The sequence below is a fragment of the Argiope bruennichi genome, chromosome 2 (assembly GCF_947563725.1).
Source record: "Argiope bruennichi chromosome 2, qqArgBrue1.1, whole genome shotgun sequence".
Classification (NCBI taxonomy): Eukaryota; Metazoa; Arthropoda; class Arachnida; order Araneae; family Araneidae; genus Argiope; species Argiope bruennichi.
The window spans coordinates 120,685,596-120,709,957 of NC_079152.1; the positions used below are offsets into that span (position 1 = coordinate 120,685,596).

A 24,362-nucleotide genomic window follows, 5' to 3' on the forward strand; every position below is an offset into this window, starting at 1 on the left:
TTTTATTTTACTTAATAGGAATATTGAATACCCAAATTTTATGAATTATGTTCAAGGATATTTTACAATCAATCATAACATTATTTATAAAATTTTTCTCTGAAAGATATATTTCTTCTGAATTAAGATGTGTGAAAAATGAGTTGAAATTTTCCAAAATTGGTGATTCTGGATTTGAAAACACCAAAAAACCAGAATTACGGCTATAAGATTAGTAATCAGTGTTAATCGCAGGAGACTTTGTTCATTTGTTAACTTTACATCATAGGGATGTTCGAATTCTTCAGTCATAATCTAGCTTGTTTAACTGACTTTACATTCAGCAAGCAATAAGTATCATGCAACAGAAAAGTGGACCTTATTTAATTTCAAATAAAATATGATTATTTTGTGTGAATTCATTATCTGAAACTTTCACGACTCATTGATTTTGTTATATTACATGTATTATGCTATAATTATTGAGTGAAACGATGTTACTGAAAATTTTCTATCAGTGGTCTAGTGGCTGAAGACCATGGTGTCGCTGCTGCTGAATATGCACTGGAGAAGAATGATACAGATTATATCTTCAAGTTGCACTCTTATCTTATTTAAAAACTGATAAGCCAATGTCCACTTTCAAGACGTATTTCTCAATGTGGTTAGTTTTGCTCCCAATGATCTCTATCTCCATATCTAATATCTAACCTTGTTAAGAAATTATTTAATACCTGTAACTTGTACTTGGTGCTTCAAGAACATTTGGTCAATAGAAAGTGTTATGCTTTCCTTGTATCCTGAACCGATGTTTCACGAAGTTTTCGGGGATATTGTGGCTTGGTGGTAAGGTTTCGGCTTTGGAACAGGAAGACGTCAAGCTCGAAATCCGATTCCACCGAAGAATCGTCGTGTAAGCGGGTCTGGCACACGTTAAATTCGTCCGGTTGAAACGTCATCCCGCTAGTGTGATGTGGAAGTTTGGAAAGGCGGAGTGGGGTGTCAGCTGAGATGCCGTCCTCGTCATCTTCGCTGTTCAAAATTACGAGGTCCGTCTCAAAATAGCACTAGTGTTGCTTTAAAAAAGGGACGTTAATGTAACTAAACTAAACTCTCGAATTTGGCTAGATATTACTAAAAGGAGGGAGATTAGAAACACAGCAAAACAAATCCATATATACAATTCAGAGTTTTGATATTCTGAAGTCGGCTAATTAAAGCTATTAATTTTATTGTAATTGGGATAACTCCCAGCATAATTTCAAGTTAATAATTAAAAATTATCTGTTGTCCATGGAAAATAGAACACATTTGATATCTAAAATAACCAAATATATAAAAATAATATTTTTCAGGATGGAAAAGAACAATCCGAAGAAACATCAGCAATTTCAAAAATGTCAAACATATTTAACACTGCAAAGATTTGTCCATATAAGGGATCAACAAAAAATTGCAACATGACTTATGACAAAGGTAAATGAAATCACTTTTAAGTTAATTTATCTATACTTATAATGAAGCTCAATGCGCGCGCGCGCGCGCGTGTGTGTGTGTGTGTGTGTGTGTGTGTGTGTGTGTGTGTGTGTGTGTGTGTGTGTGTGTGTGTGTGTGTGTGTGTGTGTGTGTGTGCTGGCGCCCTACAGACCAGGCTACAGCTACCAAATTTGGCATATGCATACTTTAGAGGCCGGGAAAAGCACCTCCAAGCGATTTTTTTGAACTTTTAATTAGAATATTAATTAATTAAAAATTAAACAAAATTTCGGCGTTTTTCCGCTATAAATTCAGACATTTTACATCAAGTTAAACATCAAGTTTTTACGTCAAGTTAAAGTTCAAAAAATGACATTTTCGATGATATCTATGTTTTAATTTGTAAATTAAATTTATATATTTAAATTTTTAATGAATTTTTTAAAAACATATTTTAATTATATTTTTTAACAGTTTATTTCGTGCAAAATAAAAATAAAATTTAACTTACACGGGCACGTTAAGCGTGTATTGGGAAAAATTAGCTTTTATCAATGTGTTGCCATCACATAGAAAAATCTCAAATTAAAAAATAAGTTAACTGCTACTGAAAAGTAAATCAAGAAAAGTATAATATTCAGCACGTGTTTGTATGAAATGAAATAAATATAAAATATATTTTGTAAAAAATAGATGCATAAAATGTTTCTATCATCTTTTACATTTCCTTCATTATTAAAAATATCATTTTAGAATTCCTTCATTATTCAATAAATCAATTATATTTCAGGCAAAGATGGCTTAATATATATCCTTTTAATTCAGAACACAACGGCTAATTTGCAAACCTCTAAGGATAGAAATACATGGGTTAATTTGTCTAAACGAGGCAAATAATTATATTTTATGTAACCTGAGTCAATAAATTATCTAATAAATTACGAATATTTCTTTTTTATCTAATTCCTATGTTCTGTGAATCATATTTAACAAAATATTCTTTAGGCACTAATATTTTAAATGAAAAGAGTTGCACTCCAATTAACTAAATAATTCCCTCAAACTGACTGATTTATGAATATTTGAATATCACTATTCAATAAAACATCGACCGCCTCAAAAGATGATACCCCAATCAGTGCCCAGGGCTTCTCAAGATTGATTGGCTTAAGATTATGAAAATGTTGATTGTTCTAAAGTGTTATATTCAAAACTTCATTAATCGAATAGATTTCATATCAGAAAATAGAAACTTGCATTTATTTATTTAAAAGTTGAAGCGTTAAGAATATTTCGCAGAATATGATTCCTTAGGACCAAAGGTTTCCATAAAATTTAGAATTCATATTTTTTTAAGTATATTTATAGACAGAAACAAAATAAAATATTGTTCTTTACGTTATTTAAATCCTTTTGAAAGTAAAGCTAAATTTTATGATGGCTGCATTTTTTTAAAAATAATTCTTGAGATACTACATAAATTATGAAAATTATTCTGTGGTGGGCATAAAACTTAAATGCTGAACGACTCTGTTGTCAGTACTCATGATTAAAAAAATGCTTGATTACACTAAAAAAATATTTTTTATATTAATTGAAGCATAATCAGTTCTACTTTTATTAAAAGTTGAAATTTTACGGGAGCTGGCAGAAAATGAGAGAGATACGTATTGCATTATGGCTCAAAGTCTTTATAATAGTATGAACGACTATGAAAATTTGAAAGTTAAAAATATTTTAATGAAGAAGGCATTAAAAGACAAGTTAAATAAAATATTTAATTGAAAATTTTAACGAGCATTAAGATTGGGGAACAGATTGTTCGGCGGCTAGTATGAAATATAATGTGGTGAAAGCTTATAAGCCAGTTAACAGCACCCTGCACGAGCAATTGCTTTTGTATTGTGGTCATGTTGCTCGGCTGCAAACCACGAGGTCCCAGGTTCTATCCTCGCTCACACCATTCGCTACATTGGTGACGTCGGACGATGATCCTTCAACCTTTGCACAGCTGTTGTGTCGCCATCTACCCACAGCAACACAAAGTCACCAGAATCACTTGACGCAGCAACATACACACAAAAAAAAGGCCGCAGCAACCAAAGTCGTTAGACTCACTTGACGCAACAGCAACCACTCACACACGCTCGCCAAATCAAAAAGGGGTAAGGCGCATCAAACTCAACAGCCACGATACATCACCAGCCATATCGTTCGATTCACTAGAGGGAGATTCTGGGGTGAAAACTTATAAGCCAGTTAACAGCTACGCTACCTGAGCAATTCCTTTTGTATTGTGGTCATGTTACTGGGTTGCGAACCACAAGGTCAAAGGTTCTATCCTCGCTCATGTCAAACCCACCACAATAACTACACAGATAAAACTTGAGGTAAAGCTATCTATTGATAGAAAACACAAAAATAAGGAAAAAAATTATTAGACATATCAAATAGTTATTTTCTGTGCTAAAAACCTCGACTGCCTACACAGAACATTCAATTGCTTTCAAATGCTAAGATAATCGATTTGTTTAAGCACTATCTATTAGGAATAGTTTACAACACTTGAATGGTCGGGACATGATTTTAAACGAAATGGCACCTGGAAAGACTAGAAACTATTAGTCTACGCACTGAATTTTGAATCACCCTACACTTTAAGTGCAAAAGACCTTTGGGAAATAGTTTACAGAAACCTGTGCTCATGCAACACTTTCGAATATTAATTACCAAGAAGTATTATTATAAATCTGGAATATTGAAAATAAATTTTAAAAATTTTCATATTTAAACATTTTATACATACAATATTTTTTGTTGTAGTCTGAATGCTGAACTTTCAAAAAATTTAATATTTGTTGTGGTTCTATAATATAATTTTTATATAATAATCAAAAAAGTAAAAGAATATTAGAATTTTGTAATTCGTTTGGATAATTTGCTCTGCTTGTTTAATGAAGAGCTATGAAATAAGTTACTATATTATGAGTAATGATAGATATCTTACAAAAATATTACCATAGAAATTTAAGTTTGAGAAAATTCAATTCACAGAGAAGAAGAATTATCACTGTGAGAAAACTATTTCCCTTTACATATTATTTAGAATCAGAAGCAATATAACAATCTATAATATATAAAAGAAGTTTGATGCTGGCTTGGTTTTATTATGGGATTGGAAAGGTTGTAAAAAGAACTAAATAATACTACCCTAATCATACAATAATTTAGAAAACTGCACTTAATTATAAAATCTTCATCATCATTTCTTGCAGACGATAAAATGTAATAAAAAAAGAAAATGAAAGTTATAATGTACAAGTGTGCTACAACGTACAAAAAAGTAGAAGTGTACTATTATGTAAAAGAAAGCTATAATGCACAAAATATAATTATAACAAGAGAGACGAAAGGAATCGAACTAAAATTAAAAAGAATTAAAAACGGATGCCATTGATTAAGTAATTGAAAATAGAAAACATAAAATCAAGCATTCAGATAGAAAAAATAGACAAATTGGACTATTTTTGTCTAAATTATGACATGTAATTATGGGTTAAGAATCGAAACAAAACCCTTTATTATTATTATTATTTATTACTTATTATTTTTGGGGGAAGTGAAAAAATGAAATTTCGTATTTTGATACTGAATTTAAAGAAACGATATCTTTTGAATGTTTCATACGTTTTTTCCAAAGAATTGAATAACGGGCCTAACATTTATCTTATTAATAAAATATTTACACTTAACATTTTTAGAGCGATTCTTTATATTCTATCAAGCTTGATTAATACAGATTTTGTCATAAGTGTCAATAGTTTAAGACACGGAGTATGTCTTTTGAAATTTCAAGTTTTATTTCAAATCACATCTATTCAAAATATGGCAATTCGTATTATTAAATTTGATCAAAACACGAACACAATTTCTGTTATCTACGCGAATATTCGGAATTGGAAAAACGAATCTTCTACTCTGTGATGTGGATTTTCTTGGTAGATACGAAGTAACACTGGGATAATTTCCAAAATTATTAGAGCACAAAAACTATTCTTACGTCATCTAAAAACTCAAAAGATTATCTTTTCAGTGACACCAACTTTTCGCTGCAATTATTTAAACAATTTTTAAAAATTATTTTAAGAGTATTTTTTTAATGTATTTTTTATTGAAAGGAAGTTCGAATCGTTTTCATTATTGCTATTATTTTTTCATTCTGGCTTTTTTTTAATATTGTTCATGCTTAAGATTTGAAGATTTAGTTTTTTTTCACGTTTTTTATATTCAGGCATGCTTTTAATAAAATTTTTTAAATCTTATTGTATTTACAATTGAAATTTAATTTCAGTATTAAACAGCAGTAATTTTTTTTAAATGCGTTCATTTTCAAACACCATTGTTCTTCCCTATGATGTAATTCAATGTAAAATATGAATAAAAAAATTAAGGAAATGTAAAGCACAAAGAGAAAAACTGTATGAAGTTTCTAAGGTAGCAAAAATGAGATGTTTATTAAAATTTTAATATTAAACAAAATTTTGCTTATGAAGCCAGTATGGTCAAATTAGACACAATAGTTATTTGATTTTTTAATATAGCTATTAAATTCAACAAACTGTCTGCGCCGGTGTCCTGTCATAGGAGCAGCGCGTCTTACCCGTCATCTGGGCGTCCGGGGTTCGAATCCAGGCTCGGGCATGGTTGTCTTCTTCTGTGTTTTATCTGTGAGGTGTGTGTCCACCTGTTAAAGATGTTGTGCAAGCAAATGTGAAGCATGAAGTAGCTGAGTCGTACTCTTGGCGTTAGTTGGCGCTGCTGAAAACACAAGAGACGCTCACTCGGCGTAAATCGCTGACAGATCTGTCAGCGGGCTTGTAAAGTGGATTGAGTAACTACAACGCAAACCTGCTGTAGTAGATTTTAAAAAAAGAAATGTGGTCAACATCACATGCTTAAGATCTGCTTGTTTAATTTCAAAAGTCAGTACGTTAAAAAAACGTCTCAGATGTTTAATTGCAAATATTCTGACATGTAATTAATGTTACTTTAAAAAGCAGGAAACCAATCTTTTCGTGCCGAACATCCATTGAATGGATCTAGATAATAACATATTAAAGCATAAGATAATTAGGAATAATTATATAGATATCGTATAAATTTACTAACATATGCTTGTTTAATTACACTGCCAGCTCAAAACCTATACTTTAAAAAAATGTCTCAGGAGTTGAACTGCAAATATCCTGACACGTAATAATGGTTACTAAAACATTAATTATCACTATAAAATAATAAAAGTTACTTTAAAAATCAGAAATATAGGAAATCAATCTCAGCATGCGGAACATTCGTTGATTGAATCTAGGTAAACATATAATAATTAGAAATAATTATTTATATATATGTCGTATAAATTTACTTGTTATAAATTAAGACCGATTTTTAAAAAATCTTTTATTTTGCTTTTGGTGCATCTAGTTGTAAAGAATAAAATTTCTTTAATTGAATACCTTTAATAAGGAAAATACTTTTTCTACAATTCCCTCAATACTACGAAAATTACATGTTTATTGTTGCCTTAAATATTATTTGTATAAACTAATGTATTTTCAATTTATTTAAGGAATTGCGCTTAATGTATGATTTATTCACGATAGATATTGTGGAAATATTTGCCTCATCCAGAGATCCGAAAGAGCTGGAATATTACTGGTTGGAATTTAGGAAAGAAACTGGTGAAAAGTACAAAGATTTGTTCTTAAAGTCAATAAAAGAAGATAATAAGGAGGCAAAAGACTTCGGTAATAGCTTTTCAGTAATTTTAAAATAGTTAAATACAGTGCTACAGATCGTTAACTATTTAGTCATAACTTTATGAGTTTTTATGCAACTTTTTAAGACTGAAACGTTTTCGTTAGAATTTTGGGCAAAGGAATATTTTAAATTTCTATTAACAAATTTGTAGAAATATTGATTAAAAATAAGATATCTCTCTTAAATTTATTTCTCAATTTGTTATTGTACATACTTAATTTCTTTCCCTTTTTTCATAAATTTTATGTTTATTCAAGGTCTTTTAATTAATCTAATATATAAAAATCTCACGTCTCGGTGTTTGTGTTCATACTCCTCCGAAACGGCTCAACCGATTTTCATGAAATTTTTTACGTGTATTTGGTAGGTATGAGAATAGGTTGTAAAGCATATTTCACAACGCTAGGTAATTAGGGCGTTCCTATCCACGTTCACCGTACGATGAGGTGATCAACGCTTGCTTGAAATCATCGCCACTGTGACGTAATGTGGAAAAAGTACAGCTAAAAATATGCTACAAGATCCATCTGCTGACACATTTTCGGACCAATTGTTAGATGTCGGTGAAGGAAAAGTTGCTGTCTATGAAAATACTGGATGCATAAAATTGCCCACTCATTTCTGCACTATCGTTGATTCGCAAAATGCTCTCATTGACCGCATATTTCCCGATGTACGCACACAATACATAAATCATGCGTGGCTGGAAGAAAGAGCCATTTTGGCAGCAAAAAATGTGGACGTCGACGATTTAAACTTCAAGATACAGCAGTCGTTGCCAGGCGACTTGGTATCATACAAATTGATCGATACAGTTTGCGATGCTTACGAAGCTGTAAATTATCCAACAGAGTTTTTGAACTCACTGGATTTGCCAGGCATGTCACCGCATCTTCTACGACTGAAAGTTGGATCTCCGGTTATTTTACTTCGGAATTTGAACCCACCATGGCTGTGCAATGACACGCGATTGGTCATTAAAAATTGATGAAAAACGTTATCGAAGCCACCATTTTGAATGGTAAATTCCGAGCCTAAAATGTTTTGCTGCCACGAAATTTGATTCTCACAGACGTGCCAATCGAATTCAAACGCGTTCAATTTCCTATTACATTCGCATTCGCAGTGACAATCAATAAGTCGCATGGTCAAACGATGTCTGTTTGCGGCTTAGATTTGGGCACACCATGTTTTTCACACGTGTCATGTTCTCGCGTGGGCAAACTATCGAGCTTATTTGTGTTGGCTAAAGATGGACTGAGAAAAAATATCGTACACTCAATTGTTCTTCGAAATGAATATTGATTTTCTTTATTTCATTTTTATACTTTAGGACAAAAAATATATTACCTTTTTCACTTTACGTTTAACTTTTAAGAGATCCAACAATGTATATGTTCGTTACGTTAATGAAATACATTGTATCGAGAAAATGAATGGTTGGTGTTTTTTAGTTTTTATCGGCGATCATCGTCTACAGTGCTCCATTCCTCTTTTTGTCATAGATCCCATCCCTACACCCTTACAATGCATTCGTTAACAACCAAAATATTCAATAAAAATAATTTATAAGGCAGAACCACGTTTGCCGGGTCAGCTAGTTTAAATATAAAGTTCAAAAATGCGAATTGAAAACAAATTACATAAAAGGGGGTTTATTCATCTCTCATAATACACTTTATCGTAGATTATTTTTTCTTTAGAAAGTACTAATATATTAAGTGTTTAGAATATTTTTGTTTATGTTATTCTTTTGAAATCATTTTATTACATATATTTGTTTATTACATATTTTATTTTGTTATATATAAATCGCGTAAAAATTAACGAAATTCATTGGAATTTATTTCCTCCTCGATAAATTCTTTTATAAAGATATCCTGTAATTAAATGGACAAAGTTACTTAATCAAGATCCAATTACCATTATAAGGAATACACACTCTACAATAAACTGCATTTAAATAAATGCTTTATATTATTCAAAATAGTATAATTTTTGTTCCAATCTCATTAATTTCAACATATTGAACACACTGAGTAAACTAAATCTGTAAATCGTGGCATTATTTCAGAAATAATTTGTGAAAATTCTTGTATTTTGCATTACAATTGAGAGATGATTTCTTGACTCTTAACTTTGTTTAAAAATGAACCTCTCTGGTAGGCCATGTTGCAATGAATCTCGAAGCATCCAGGATAAAATAACGTTTGAAAAACTCATGTAAAGTAGATGAACCGTTAGTGTTATGATAATAAATTTGATTATACTATGGAATGATACAATTTGTTATAATTGAATTTTGTATATATTTTTTTTATTGAACATTTATAAATCCCCCGTGCACCACAAAGTATCACACGGGGCTTACAGAAGTAAGTATGTAACACATTACAAAAAGAAAAAGAAGAAAATTTAACAGTTATGAAGGATTACAGATGTCAACAATAAATTTACAGATTTATTTTGTACATTGTACTATATTTTATAATTGTATATTTTATTTCTGATATAATTTACTATATTATAAAGGAAACTTAATTCTTATTTTCTATAAGAATATTAAACTTTATGTGTATTGAGAAATATTGAAAATATTGCATATAAATGAAGAAACAATTTTTATAATAAGCAAAAATATGGACAAGGTTATAAAATAAGGATGATGCATTATATACGGGACTCTTAGTGAATAAACTTTCAAAATAATTCTTTTTAAAATAGCTCCAATATATGTGTTGTATCCACAACCATAACGAACCTGAAAATAGAAAAAAAAATCTTTCTGTAAGACTTTAACAGAACAGCCCCAATTGCAATCTCGTGACACACCATTTTTTTTTTCAGCATTTTCACAAATATTTTTTTCTGTAGTTGGGAAGAATGGAAGCTGCTTTTATTAAGGAAGTTATCCAGCTAGCAACAGTGATATTAAGAGAAAGACGAAGTAGGGGTTTTTTGATACAACTTTTTTCCTTTACATAGAGTCCTCAAACAAACGGACGTATTAAACGAAAACTAGTTGAGGAAGACGAGATTCGATGTCGATGAAAATACTTATTCTTGACAGCTGAGTTTGAAGACGTTGAGAATAATGTTGTGTCTTTACTGCAGTTATTTTTATTCCGGGGCTACATTCAGCATTGGAAGTATAACCAATGGGCTCATTGTATGAATGCGGTGAAGATTATGAATCAATTATTAACCCCTTTCTCTTGCCATTCAAGTATAACGCTATATTGTATTTTGAAAAAACAATATTGGGCATTGGTTTTTTTACGATTGTTAAACAGTGTGAAATATATTGATCAGTATTGGATTCCAATATTGTACAGCATAATATCTTAATTAGTACAAAGTACTTTCCAAATTGATATTTATTATTTTATGATATGAAACCGAATAATTAACCTGGTATAATGTTTGAGCACATATTTGCTATATTACTTACTTACTTACTTTTTTTTAACTTTTTCACTTACAATGAAGTTGGAACCCGAGATGTATGGATAGCTAATAGTGTTCTATTTACTAGAATAAAGGAATAATACATAATAAAATGCTTGTTAGGAAGTATTGAGCATTTTAACATGATTAAATGAAGCCTTTTTAATATAATTAAATGACTATCTTTACGATTTCAAATTAAGCATTAATTATTAATTAAGCAAATTAAGCATTTTCATTATTATTCATTCATTATTATTAGAATGGATTATTCAAAAGAGGTACAAAAGTAATTATTTTTGAACTTACGGAAAGACATACTTTGTCAGAACCATCTATTGTTTTTTTCTTTTGATGTAGTTTATGAAAAAATGTTAACAATAAGAAAAAGATTAAACAAAATTCTCTGCAAAATAAAATTTGCTTAGTAAAATTCTTAATAGTTAGATTAAATATAATAATTTTGATATATTCTATTATTTTATGCCTATTAAAACTTGTGACGGAGAATTTTCAAACGTAAAATGTAGATATCCATACTAGTTAGTTTTCTTCTATTTTATTTCTTTTCTTAAATTAATTTATTTTTTCGTAAAGAAAGGAGAATCTATGATATATTATTTAAATCGGATATTTTTAAACACTAAGAAAATAAAACAAGATATTTACAAACTTCTTCGGATTTTCTAATCACTTTCGGTGAAATATACAAAAATAAATAATAAACTGTTACTTCGTATTGGTATACACAAAATTTATATTGTCAATATAATGTGAAACAGAGAATTTGAATTTTTGTTAATACGTCGTTGATCAATATTTCTCACCATTTTTCAAGTTAGAATTTCTCAATATTGTTTCTAAAATGTTGCACATTATTATACAGTATTCAGATTATAATTAAAAACTTGTTCCATTTAATATTTTAGAGTAAAATCAAAAATAAGTTTAATTATGAAGCTGCACCTAATATTTTTAGGCCAGAAAATTACGGTAAAAATGTTCTTAGAAATTTCGGCATCTTTTGAATACTATTTCTTATTATACAATATTGCTGATACAGCATTCGGTGCTCCTTGATATTCACAATATAATTTAATATTTCCCAAAATACTTGACAGCATTTTGGGGCTACTGGGGCTGGTTACCCAAAATGAACTATTTTTCAACAAAAAATATTTTATTAAGTAAAATGAAAAATTAAAAAAAATAACTGGGTCTCTTATTAGTTGTGATGCTCGTTTAGAGTTGACACAGCTTTGACATAATGCATATGATAACTATATACTATTCAATAAATAAACATCTGCAATTCCTCCATGCATTTGAGGTAATGCAAAAGGGAACGCATAAATAGATAATTTGAAAAACTGCTCTTTACAATCATGTACCTTAGATTTGCTTATTTTCATTTTAGAATTTGTAATTCAGAATTATGAATTTTTGAGAATTCTTATAAATTAATAACTCTCTAATAAAGATTAACATCATTTCATTACAGGTTACAAAAACAAAGCGGAGCATAACGTAGCTAAGTATGAAGACAAAGAATTTTTACAAAATATGGCTAAAGAGATGGAGAAGATTCTGCCATTGTATAAGCAAATACATGCATATGTAAGGAAGAAATTAAGGGATTTTTATAAAAATGAAGATATCCCGAAAGATGGGCCTATTCCAGCTCACCTTCTAGGTAAATATTGCTTTGACATTCATTTGAAGATATTGTGCAAAAGGTGATATGTCTTTATAATGTATTTAAAAATGTCGAATAAGTAAGTTAATTTATCATTCATAATGAATCAGAAAAGATATTGAGTTTTTAATAGTGATCAATATTCAATTAACACGTTTTTGATAAACAGAATCTAACCCATTTCACATCCAAATCAGATTCCAGGCATACCCTGGTTATATCTTATTACCCTTGGTCTCATACAGTATCTCCCATAAAAATAGCACTGGAATCTAAAACTGACAAGCACACTAGAACTTACCACATGTAAGCATGAAATGAATTCTTTTGTCTTCTTATTTAGCTTCTAAATAATTATATGAAAATACAGAAAGAGACAAATGAATGTCCTGTAATAATTCTTTTCTCCTCTTATTTAGCTTTTAAATAATTATTTGAAACTACAGAAAAGATGCTACAGAAAGCCCACTGATAAATCTTTTGTCCTATTATTTAGTTTCTTAATAGTTATATGAAAATACATTAAGAGACAAACGAATGTCTGGGTTTCAGAGTTTCACAGGAAAACAGATCTTTTCTGCTTTTATAAGAAAAACGCATACTTCAAGAGGCAATACATTCATTTTTTAAATTGAAGTATAAATTCAGTATTCACTACAGATCAAACATAAAATCTGAAATACAGTTATTGCCAAATCTATTACAGCATGTCTCTGTAGAAACAATATGAACTTTGAAATCAGTATCGGTTACGGGTAATCATTACTTTCAAACACAAATCGCATGTAAGTTGATTTGGTTACTAATTTGACCAATATGACAATTTTTTTTTTATCTCTGTTAAATGAAAGACTAACCTGCCGATCTATTTTATGTTGGTGAAAAGGTATCTCTATGTCTATAACTTGTTGAATAGTAAAATTTTGTAATTACGGAATTCATTTCGACTCATCCTGTAATTACAACAACCAATGTCTGTTTTAAGCCACATTAAAATATTTAATTCAACTGAAATTTAATATTTCGAAAGTAATTAAATAAAGGAGTATTAAAAACACAATTTAAACTGACTATAAAGGGAATTGCAATAGGTATATAATTGTTTTAAAAAAATAATTATTGAATCCTAAAAATGTAAATTCAATTTTTATGCTGGTTTACTTATTTTTTATTCTTTTTGTGTAGGTAATATGTATGGCCAAAATTGGGTTAACATTTTCCCTATTGTTAAACCCTATCCAAAAAGCGGTGGGCTACCGAATGTTACCAAAGCTATGCTCAGAAAGGTAATGTTTCCTAAAATTATTACTTAAGAAATAGTACGTTTTGTAGGACATTTCATTTCATTAATTTGAATTTCTTTTTGTAAGAGGGATTTAATGAAACATTATTACTCTCTGAAACATTTTTTCCTCTCTGAGACAATATTACAGTGAAGCATTAATTTGTATTTTCCCTGGAAACATTATTTCGTATTCTATGAATGTGTATAAATATAATAATAAAAAATCCTTATTTATAATTTTTTGTTGCTCTTTCATCAACTCCTTTTAACGTCTTTGTAATATAAGGAACACTGAAAAAAGCCGCATCGGAGTATTTCATATGATATTAAACAAAATGAAAAACAAGCAAAAATTAATTGAAAAAATTAATTTTTTAAAAATGAAGTTAAGTACAAGAATGCTATTCTTAGCCCTACGGATTTTCCTTGGAACCTCCTCGACTGGATCCCACTATCCTCAGGTCTTAAAACCAAGACATATCGAGAGGCAACCATAACTTCGGCGAACAAGGAACAATTTAATCTAAACGCATATTGTGATGTTCGTATTTCAAACAGGAATATCGGAGATCTTTTAAGTGCGTGGCAGATATATACATAAAAAAACTTTTAGTACAAAATATCTTGTTGTATATTACATAAAGGAAATTATTCTTGTAACCAAATTCTATATTTATTTCAAATTTTGGATAAAATTTTTCATCGAAAACACTTTATACCAGATCGTGCATATGCTAGCTGTATTGTTGAAAAACACAATTAGGCAATTCAATAAATTGCCTAATTGAAGTTAGTGTATAAATTTTATATCAAAACTGTGGATCTTTATCACCTTTAGTTACATTTCTATCAAAATTTCCTAAATATAGATTAAAGAAAAGAAATTATTTGTCTATATATATATATACAACAAAATGTGGCACGATAATGTGGAATTTTACTCAGTTAAATAAAAGCGATTTTCAATGTGGCCTTGACATTAAAATTGCAGATCTGACTCAAATTCTTAACTCGAACTTTTATCTCAAATTCACGTGTAAGAAGAGATTCTATTCTAAAATCCAGACTGGCTTCTCAATATATGAGAAAACTTGACAGAAGCCATTGTATGTTTGTAAGTTTATGAGTAAATCAAGACCTTCGATTTTATGATCATTGCAAGTCTGTAAGTTGATTGTAAGCGACCTTTGTTTAATATACAATATAAAATTTTAAAACTTTAGACTTAAACATTACTATCCTTATTAGCGATACTTTATTATATTTTCTTCAGAATTTTATCGACGCCTGGAGTTTTATCGATTATAAGATTTTTGATTTATATATTTTATGGAAGTTAAACTGTTTTCTTTGCAGAAAATGGATCCACTTGATTTGTTTATCATGGCAGAGCGATTTTTTGCATCCATCGGATTAAAAAAAATGACACCTTATTTTTGGAGAAGATCTGTAATAACGAAATTGGACGGACGAGAAATGGATTGTCACGCTTCTGCGCATGACTTCTTCGATGGGAAAAATTTTAGGCAAGTCTTTTTAGGATAGGATATTTATTCACTGTTAATATTCAGTACACGGCCTTTATAAACTTATCCTTTATGAGTGTTTTTATGATCACTTTTCTTATCTTTTTTTCCCATTAATACAATTTATATTAAGTTTATTCCACTGTAGATAATGAGAAAAAATTATTCTAATGTAAATATAAATCATATGACTGACTCACCAACCCGCCCGAAGGCACATGGATGAAATAACTGAATGATCGGATCACCATTACAGCAACACCAGCTGAAACTATGGTTGAGTTTTAAGGGCCTATAATTAATCCTATCACCGGTTAAGTCCTATCACCGGCCACGGTACAACTCTTCCCTAAGGAAGTGTGGAAAGCCATACCCCCACATTTTTGTATACCTACAAGAGTGGCGATAATCAACTACCATGTCGGAAGCTTCTCATTCTCATTTCGTGGTGCCCTCGGGGGATAATGTAAATTTAAATAATATTAAATATATCGGGCATAATTTAATGAATTATAAAAATTAAAGAACAATTACCTTTAAAATATTTAACCAAGATCTATAACAATATTTCCAAAGAAAATATAAAGTAAGTAATCATTTTCAAACAGCAAAAGAAACACTTTACATTGCCAGGAGTTACTGAACGAGTAAAAATTTCATTCCATATTTGACTTGGTGCGGATCATTTTACGTTTATTCCGTAACCAAATATTGAAGCCATTTAAATCCCCAAACACCTGTTATTAAGATTTAACTTTAATAACAAATTTTTTAAGCTGTAAATTTCTCTTTCTTAATGTGAGAAAAATTCAAATATTAGTGAAGATGTTATATTCTATTTAAACCTAGGTTTGAGGGGAAAAAAATTTGTTATAAAGTTTTAGGATTCAAATTCTATTGAAGCCAAATATTTAAGAAATGTATATCACTTATAAAATTATTTGTATTTCACTGAAATGCAGCATAATATTGTTTATTGTTTCTCTTTGAAGCTGGGGACAACTTTACTTTAAGAAATGGCAAAAATATTTATTTTACAATTTAATACAAAATGCAGAAAATAACAATACAAGGAGGAATACAGTAATAATTATTTGTTTTGATAATTTTGTCAATCGTAACAAAAAATTGCCTCTTGCATCTCCCAAATTAAATTGTTTAAGAAATTATAAAAATATATTCATAAATTTAGACAGATAACGTGTTTAAAACTGAATATGATATTTCATGCAACAACTATTGTTCCTGAGGTAAAACATGTTACTTGACCCAATGTGTCATCAATGCGTTTTCATGGAAAAAATTTCGTATGAAATACTATTTGAAACTGCACATTATAGCTGGCCGTGCATTTAATGAAACAAAACAACAATAAGAAGAACATAAAAATCAAGACGAGGAAGACAAAACATTAATTTTAACATAAGGTAGTTTTTAATTTTTTTTAATAACAACAACAAAATATGTTGACAAGAACAGGCTTTACGAACTGATCTTTGCTGGTTTGACAAATAACTCTCAAAGTTTGCCTCCTACACTCTAAATAACAGAGGAATACAATGTATCTCAATCTAACACATTTTTCCTTACAGTTATTCGTTTTTTTTTCCTTTAAATTTTTACGATATGGTATGCAATTAAATATTTGTTTCTATTAAGGATCAAAATGTGTACTCAAGTGAATTCCGAAAATCTAGAAGTAATCCATCATGAAATGGGTCACATAGAATATTACATGCATTATAGCCATCTGCCACTTGTGTTCCGTAGTTCTGCAAATCCAGGTGAATATATTTCTTACTTACTGTAAAGGAAATATCAAAAAAAGATTCAAGAAAGATATTTATGAAAATGCTTAGGTTGAAAGGTGTTCCCTTTCATTTTCATGATATCGTCCTTACACAAGGTATGAGATTCATAAGATTTTTTTTTTTTTGGTTTATTGCTTACAATTGATCTCCATAAATATCTCACGAACCGAGAGATGCAAAAAAATAAATTGATGTGACTGCAGACGGAATGTTCGAAAATTTGAAACCCCCGATAGATAATACAATAAAACTCTGATTGGCCAAAAGTCAATGGTTAGTCAAGAAAATGGTTCTGAAACCTATAATCCACGAAATGTACGAAAAAAATAGTTATTTTAGGTTGTCTTAAAATTGTTGGATATTTTAGAGAGTAAACACCAGTTAACGTTCTTTTAATGCAAAGATGGCAAGATATTGATGTTTGAAAATGTCTGAAAAAATGAAAAATACTGGGATTGTTTGAATGATTGATTCACATTCTATTAACTATTACTAAATGAGCATTGATGTTCCAATTGCAATTAAAAATATAATTTAACTTTATAAGAGAATTCTGAGTTCGCTTCACATTCCAAACATTTTAAAATTGTGTACATACGGCAAATATACGGAATAATGATGGATTTTCATAAATAAATGATTAATACTGAAAATATTTTTATCTGAAATGCCTTTCTTTAATTCGATTAACCGGGCTTTTATTATAATTTCAAGTGTTCGAACGATTGTGTCTTAAAGCGCAATATCATGCCACAGCGCTACCTGAGTTCATCATGGACGATTTTATATGTGGAACTATGCATAATATAATAAGAACAAATAATTTGTTGATTTGTTACAACCATTTCTATTTCGTCAGCTTAAAGATCTTCTTGAAGCATTAATTTTGTTCTATTGTTTTTCAAATTCTCTATTCACTCTAACGCATTTTTAAGAGGATAAACCTTTTAATTTCTAAAAAATGAATAGACAAAGAAAAATTTTATCTAATCGTCAAAAAATTCGGTTACGAAATTTCGATAAATCTTCTCATTTTAGACCTCAATAAGTTCGAAAAATCTATTTATGAAATTACGTTTATTTGTGAAAACGATAATTAAGGAATGAAAAGATCTAGAGGAGCAAAACTTGAAATACGATAATTACACCTAAATTGTAAATATTTATTTGTGTATTTGTGTATTCTAGCTAATTTACGCCTTTGACAAGTCAGTTTGTCTGTCCATCCGAATGCTTGTGAATATGATAATTCTAAAACTCCGCAAGTAAATTGAATTGAATATAGATTTGGTTTCATCAATTAAATTGTAGCTTTCAGCTAGATTTTATATAAATTCTACCATTTAGTTGACTATATTATTCTTGTGTAAGTAAAAACGATAACTTAAAAACTAATAATTAGGCAAATGAAAATTTTCTCCTATTATGACGTATGTAGTTTATACATCATAATAGAAGACCAGTATTAAATATTGGATCCATCTATGGATTTGATTCATCTATCAATCCATGTTGTCTTCTTACATAACTAACTGAAGGAATAAATTAAGAATAAATTTTCTAATTGTATTTCCAATAGATAAATAAATTAACGGAAAGAGACCATTTTTTAAAAATGCATATTAAGTTTTTTTAATTGCGAGTCAAAACTAAAAATACAATATACTTTATTTTCGAGTAATAAGTTGTTTTATTCATTAAAAGCTTAAAAAAATGACTAAAAAGAAAGATTAAGTGATTCAAATGACTAAAAGGAATAGTTTCAGAGATTAATTAAGCTTTATATCCATACAGCTGTGATTCCAAAAGTTGCGAAAACAGTAAACTGGGAGACAACAGTACAATTACGTATTGCATTAATTTATTTAAGCAGTATGTGCTCAGTATGTCTCCATTACATATTATGGGACGCATAAAACGAATAAGTCAGCTATGTGGAATATATCTCAGTGGATTTCACGTGTGGGGTGCTGTATGATATCTTTGAATTCTTTTTGTCTCATAGGGAATGACAAGTATACAAAGAATTTTAAATAATCATACTCAAAATTCTATTATAAAAAAGACTGATGCTTATGGATGACGTTGAATTTAATAGTGTTTTGATCAATGGAAAGCGATCTAAAATGAAAATTCAGTCCTATTTCTTGTGTCATGAAAATAAACACAAAAAATCCTATATTATGTAAGTAAACATACAGAACAAGGACTCACTGTTTTTCCTGAAAGGCTCCGATAAATATGAAGCAATAGAAACATTTTCCTCAAAATAAATCATGCAATTTCTCTTTATAGCTCATTTTCCTTAATACACATTGGCAGCATATTATTTATTCCAAAAAAAGGCAAAAAAAAATGTCTCCCCTATGTTTCATATTTTGGCAACCAAAATAATCTCGATTCTAAGCAGCCATATGTGAAAATATATTTCCAACATAAAGTGAGAATTAAGAGGAGGATTGAAGGATAATTTTTTTTTTTGTAATTTCTAATTCTATAATGAGTTTAATTTCAATTTAATTTTCAGTCTTTTAATCATAAGAATATGCATTTAATTTATTTGTATTCCATATCAGGGTTCCACGAGGCTATTGGGGATGCCATATCTTTGTCTGTCTTGACTCCAAGTTATTTCAGGCAAGTTGGTCTTTTGAAAAAAAGTGAAATTAAGAAAGATGAAAGTAAGTAACAATTTTTGTAGATATATTGCTCTTTTAAAAAAGTGAAATTTGAAAAGCTAAATGTAGACAAAACATTTCAAACCTTGTACATATCCTCACACTGGATATTAAAAAAAAATTTAAAAGAATCATTGCAGGGTAAATAAATAAGTTGATATCAACTTTTCAAATAAAACTTTTATTTTTATAGTGAATACTTATTGATCGTACCTGAAATAATTTATATTTTCAGAATTTACTATCAATTATTTGATGGAAATAGCTCTGATATATGCAGTGACCCCTAGTTATGCATACATTATAGATTATTGGAGAAATCAAGTTTATAATGGAACTATTAAGATTAAGGAGTTAAATAAAATGTATTGGAAATATAGGTAAGTAAAAAGAATTCCTTTTGTCAGAAAAATATTGCTATAAAAAGTATCCCTTCCCTGCTCTCTCTCTCTCTCTCTCTCTCTATATATATATATATATATATATATATATATATATGTGTGTGTGTGTGTGTGTGTGTGTGTGTGTGTGTGTGTGTGTGTGTGTGTGTGTGTGTGTGTGTGTGTGTGTGTGTGTGTGTGTGTGTGTGTGTGTGTGTGTGTATGTGTGTGTGTGTGTGTGTGTGTGTGTGTGTGTGTGTGTGTGTGTGTGTATGTGTGTGTGTGTGTGTGTGTGTGTGTGTGTGTGTGTGTGTGTCGTTTCGGAAAATTCCACAAGCAAAATCAATTGGCGCTGTGTAGTGGATGTATGGTAAAACAATCTAACAAGCTTAATAACAAATAATTCACGTTTATTTGACATGAAGACAGACAGAAAGCAGAACAAAGGGTACACAAGAACTAATAACAACCAAAGGCACACCAGTAACAAATCGGCAGTAAACAATTTTTACAGCAGAAAAGCGTCCAGACAGAACTCATCCGGAAGAGAACCTTCACATCCCTCCAAAGACTGCTTTTCTTCATTGTCTATTTGCTTCAGCTGAACATGACTACCGACTACTAAGCAATGCTCGACTATACAATTGGCTGCTCAGCACACAACTCAATGTTACTTCAATACTCGATTACAATATTCGGCACACGACTTAATACTTGTCATTTCTAAAATAGGCATTGTTCCTAGTAATGGAATTAGTTTCCCACTGGTTATAGGTCACTATTACGTTTTAGTATATTTCAATAATTTCCAATAATTTCGATTTGTATTGCATATTTATGTAGTAAGGATAATGCAATAACAGCTAAGATTTTTTTTTAAGTAATTAGTGATGTATAGATTGAAATATTTTATCGCAGAAGATTTTCGTTTTCCATAAACCACCAAACTTTAATTGAAAAGGCGCCCAAAAAATATCCTACACGCGCGCGCACACACACGCATCGTTATTATTGTAGCGTTTTTTAAAAAAATTGTGACTCCTCCTATACACACACACACATCTTTATTATTGGTAATGATCTTTAAAAAAATTCTGACTCCTACGCCCATGCATGCACACATACACATAGTTATTATTGATAGCGTTTCTTTTTAATCCTGATTCCTCCTGCGCACACGCGCACACACAATACACACACACACACACACATCGTTACTATTGGTAGCGTTCTTTTTTTTAAAAAAAATCTGACTACTTCTGCACACTCATACTTGTTAATATTGGTTGCTTTTTTTAAAAAAAAATTCTGACTCTTCCAACGCACGCACATGCACACACATCATTATTATTGGTAGCGTTTTTTAAAACAAATTTTGACTCCTCTTTTAGGTTGAGATATCAGGGATTGTGTCCACCTTCCAAAAGAACTGAGAAGAATTTCGACATTGGTGCTAAATACCATATTCCAACTGGAGTAGAATACTTCAGGTAAGATCTGTATTAATTTTATTAAATAAAACTTAATTAGAAAAAAATTCATCCATCTAAACTTTAGAGTTTGCTCAATATTTGATAGAAATCTATAAATTTATTTTAATTATCAGATATCAAATCTCACCCGTCTAGCTAAAAGCATTTTTGTGTCAGCGCATTCACAGACAGACAGAATTCTAAAAATGTGTTTTTCGGACTGAGGGACGACTTCAATTAAGATTAGTCAAAATCGAGAGTCTAGATTGTTTGCTAACATTGTCACGTAGATACTCTAGTGCGGAACTCAATGACACACGCAAGAAGTAGAGCTAAACCAATTTATTAACTCAACTCTGAACTCAGAATACAGTGACTGACAAATCTTCTGCTTTTATACTAGCAGGGAAAGTTCCAGAATATTTTTCTGGAGACAGTAAGAAAAGTCCAGAACACTTGTCTGGTAAACTAAAAAAATGTCCAGTATCTTCTGGAACATGAAATAAAGGAAAACATAAAAGGAAGGGATTAAATATTTACATATACTATGAATCGCATTGTCTCTAGTGGGATTCGAACCAACGGTGTCATGATTATGAGACCAGTGCCATGACCATTCGGCCATGGAGATTCGACTGTCTTTCTTCAATGCGGCAATATCTCTTTGTGCACTTCATATACAAGAAATCGGAAAATAAATTTGTGCGGTCTATAACACAGATATCTTGATACAAATATCAATGGTATTCATTTATTGATATGAATGACATTAATGGCATTTGATTTTCAATTATTTTATATTTCAGATACTTTGTAGCGAACATAGTGCAATTTCAAATTCACAAAATTCTGTGCAAGGAAGCAGGTCACAACGGGCCTCTGCATGAATGTAATATTTACAAGAACAAGAAAGCTGGTAAAGTATTTGCGTAAGTGCTTAAATGCTCTTATTTTACGTCCTCTGTTTAATATAAAAAATGCTACAAAAATTTTATACATTTAAAAAATTAAACCTTTTTTTTAAATAACTAGAATAAAATAATATTTTAAAATATGCAGAATATGAAAATATCTAAACTTAATTATACGCATTTTAAAGAATAATAAACTGCTAATTTACTGCTTGGTCCTGTAATTTTTTCACACCTGACTTTTAAAACGTTATATCAATGAAATCGTCGACGGTTATTCTATTTTTCTTATTCTACTATTAATTGGACTAGATCAATAAGATCGCATCCAATTATGTATTGTTCATTTTTGGATTGCCTCTCGGATTCGAAAATCCACCTCGCTTTTGCACATGCGTAAGGAGGCGTTCATTTTGTGAAAAAGGGGTGAGCAGAGAGATGAAAGGAGAAGGTGTTTACATTTTGGAATACCGTAAACTAAAAGTATTCGCGGAATTAGAAGGCGAAATAACTGCTCATCTTTCTGCTTACTACCCTTTAGTAAAATACAGTTGTCGAAAAGTGCTAGTCTCGGGATCTAGAGAAGAACAGTACACTCCAAGAAGTAAATATAACGCGCGGAAAATTAATCCAATGGCAGAAACGAGATATAGATGGATAAAAAAGGATTACCATTTTAGAATAATCATGAGATTTATCCAGAGTTTACCTTTGCAATGTAAGGAGTTTACCTTTGCAATAAGTTTGTCTAATAGATTTGGGCTCCATCAATCTCTGTTGTCTAAACATAGGATGGTAACAATTCTGGGTGGTGGCCTGTGATGTTTTGTCTGTCTCTAGTTATGGGGATAAATCGACCAGGCGCTATTCAGTCAGGTCGAAAATATGCACTATGTCAGGGAGATCAGGTTACTTAACTGGTGAAGAAAGCTTTTGATAAGCTTTAAACGAATTATTCACAGCAGGACATTCTGTGTGAGACCAGGCAATGTACTATTGAAAATAATGACCAGGATGATGCAAAAAGAGTGACAATACAACAGATAATGTAATTTCGCCTACATGCATCTGCGCTGTAAGTGTGTCAAGAATGACTAAGAAGCCTGGTTATAAAACAATTGGGACCCCAAATTATAACATAGTCTTCGGACCTGTTAGATGTACGGTAATAAAATCAGATCTGCAAGGTGCCCTGTATTTATCCAAATTCTTCTGCGATGGTCATAAGCATACGTTTAGACATAGAGTTGGTTAGTGAACACCTTTTATTTCCAGCGTAGTTCTAAATTGGTCGAACTCTGCCCCACAGCAGTTAGACTCGATGCTATATAATGTGAAGAGAAAACAGCATAGCAATTGGATCCCGCTCTATTAATTATCTTTAAATGGTCATGTTGTTAACTTCTGTGTGGATCATGCATCGTTTGAGTGAGAACGATAATTTTGATGCGGTAACAGCCAATTCAATCTCTATATTGTTTTCCTGTTTTATTGGGTCGATCTTTGCTGTTCTAACATTTTGTTTAGAAAAATATATAGACGGCTGCTCTAAATCGGCAGTTAAACAGCCACCTTTGCTAGTATCGCCTAATCCTCACACAAAACTTCTTAAATTAGAGGTGTCGGTGAAAAATATTGGAATTTGTGCTTCTCTTTCAAGTTTAACAACTATATTTCCTTACATGATTATTACAGATTGAATTGTCTATATTGTATGTCAAATTTGAAATCCCCTGCTGATGAAAAGGAAAAATATGATTATTACTGAACTTAAAAGATTTTACAAAACTATGCATAAGAATATAACCCTTTTCCGTATGTATGAGTTCTACCTCAAAAATATATGAACCATTGATCTATTGAATAATTATATCATTATCTAAT

The 24,362-nt window shown here is 30.3% G+C and overlaps 1 protein-coding gene across 1 annotated transcript; it reads left to right on the forward strand.

The window, feature by feature from the left end:
* The first annotated feature begins 1,439 nt into the window (after positions 1-1,439).
* On the forward strand, positions 1,440-22,500 carry LOC129962310 (angiotensin-converting enzyme-like). The gene is made up of 10 exons (XM_056076057.1): positions 1,440-1,455; positions 7,116-7,259; positions 12,221-12,412; positions 13,601-13,701; positions 15,057-15,226; positions 16,886-17,010; positions 19,614-19,718; positions 19,951-20,095; positions 21,487-21,585; positions 22,374-22,500. The coding sequence occupies exons 1-10, from the start codon at positions 1,440-1,442 to the stop codon at positions 22,498-22,500; spliced, it is 1,224 nt and encodes a 407-aa protein (XP_055932032.1).
* Positions 22,501-24,362: the final 1,862 nt, after the last annotated feature.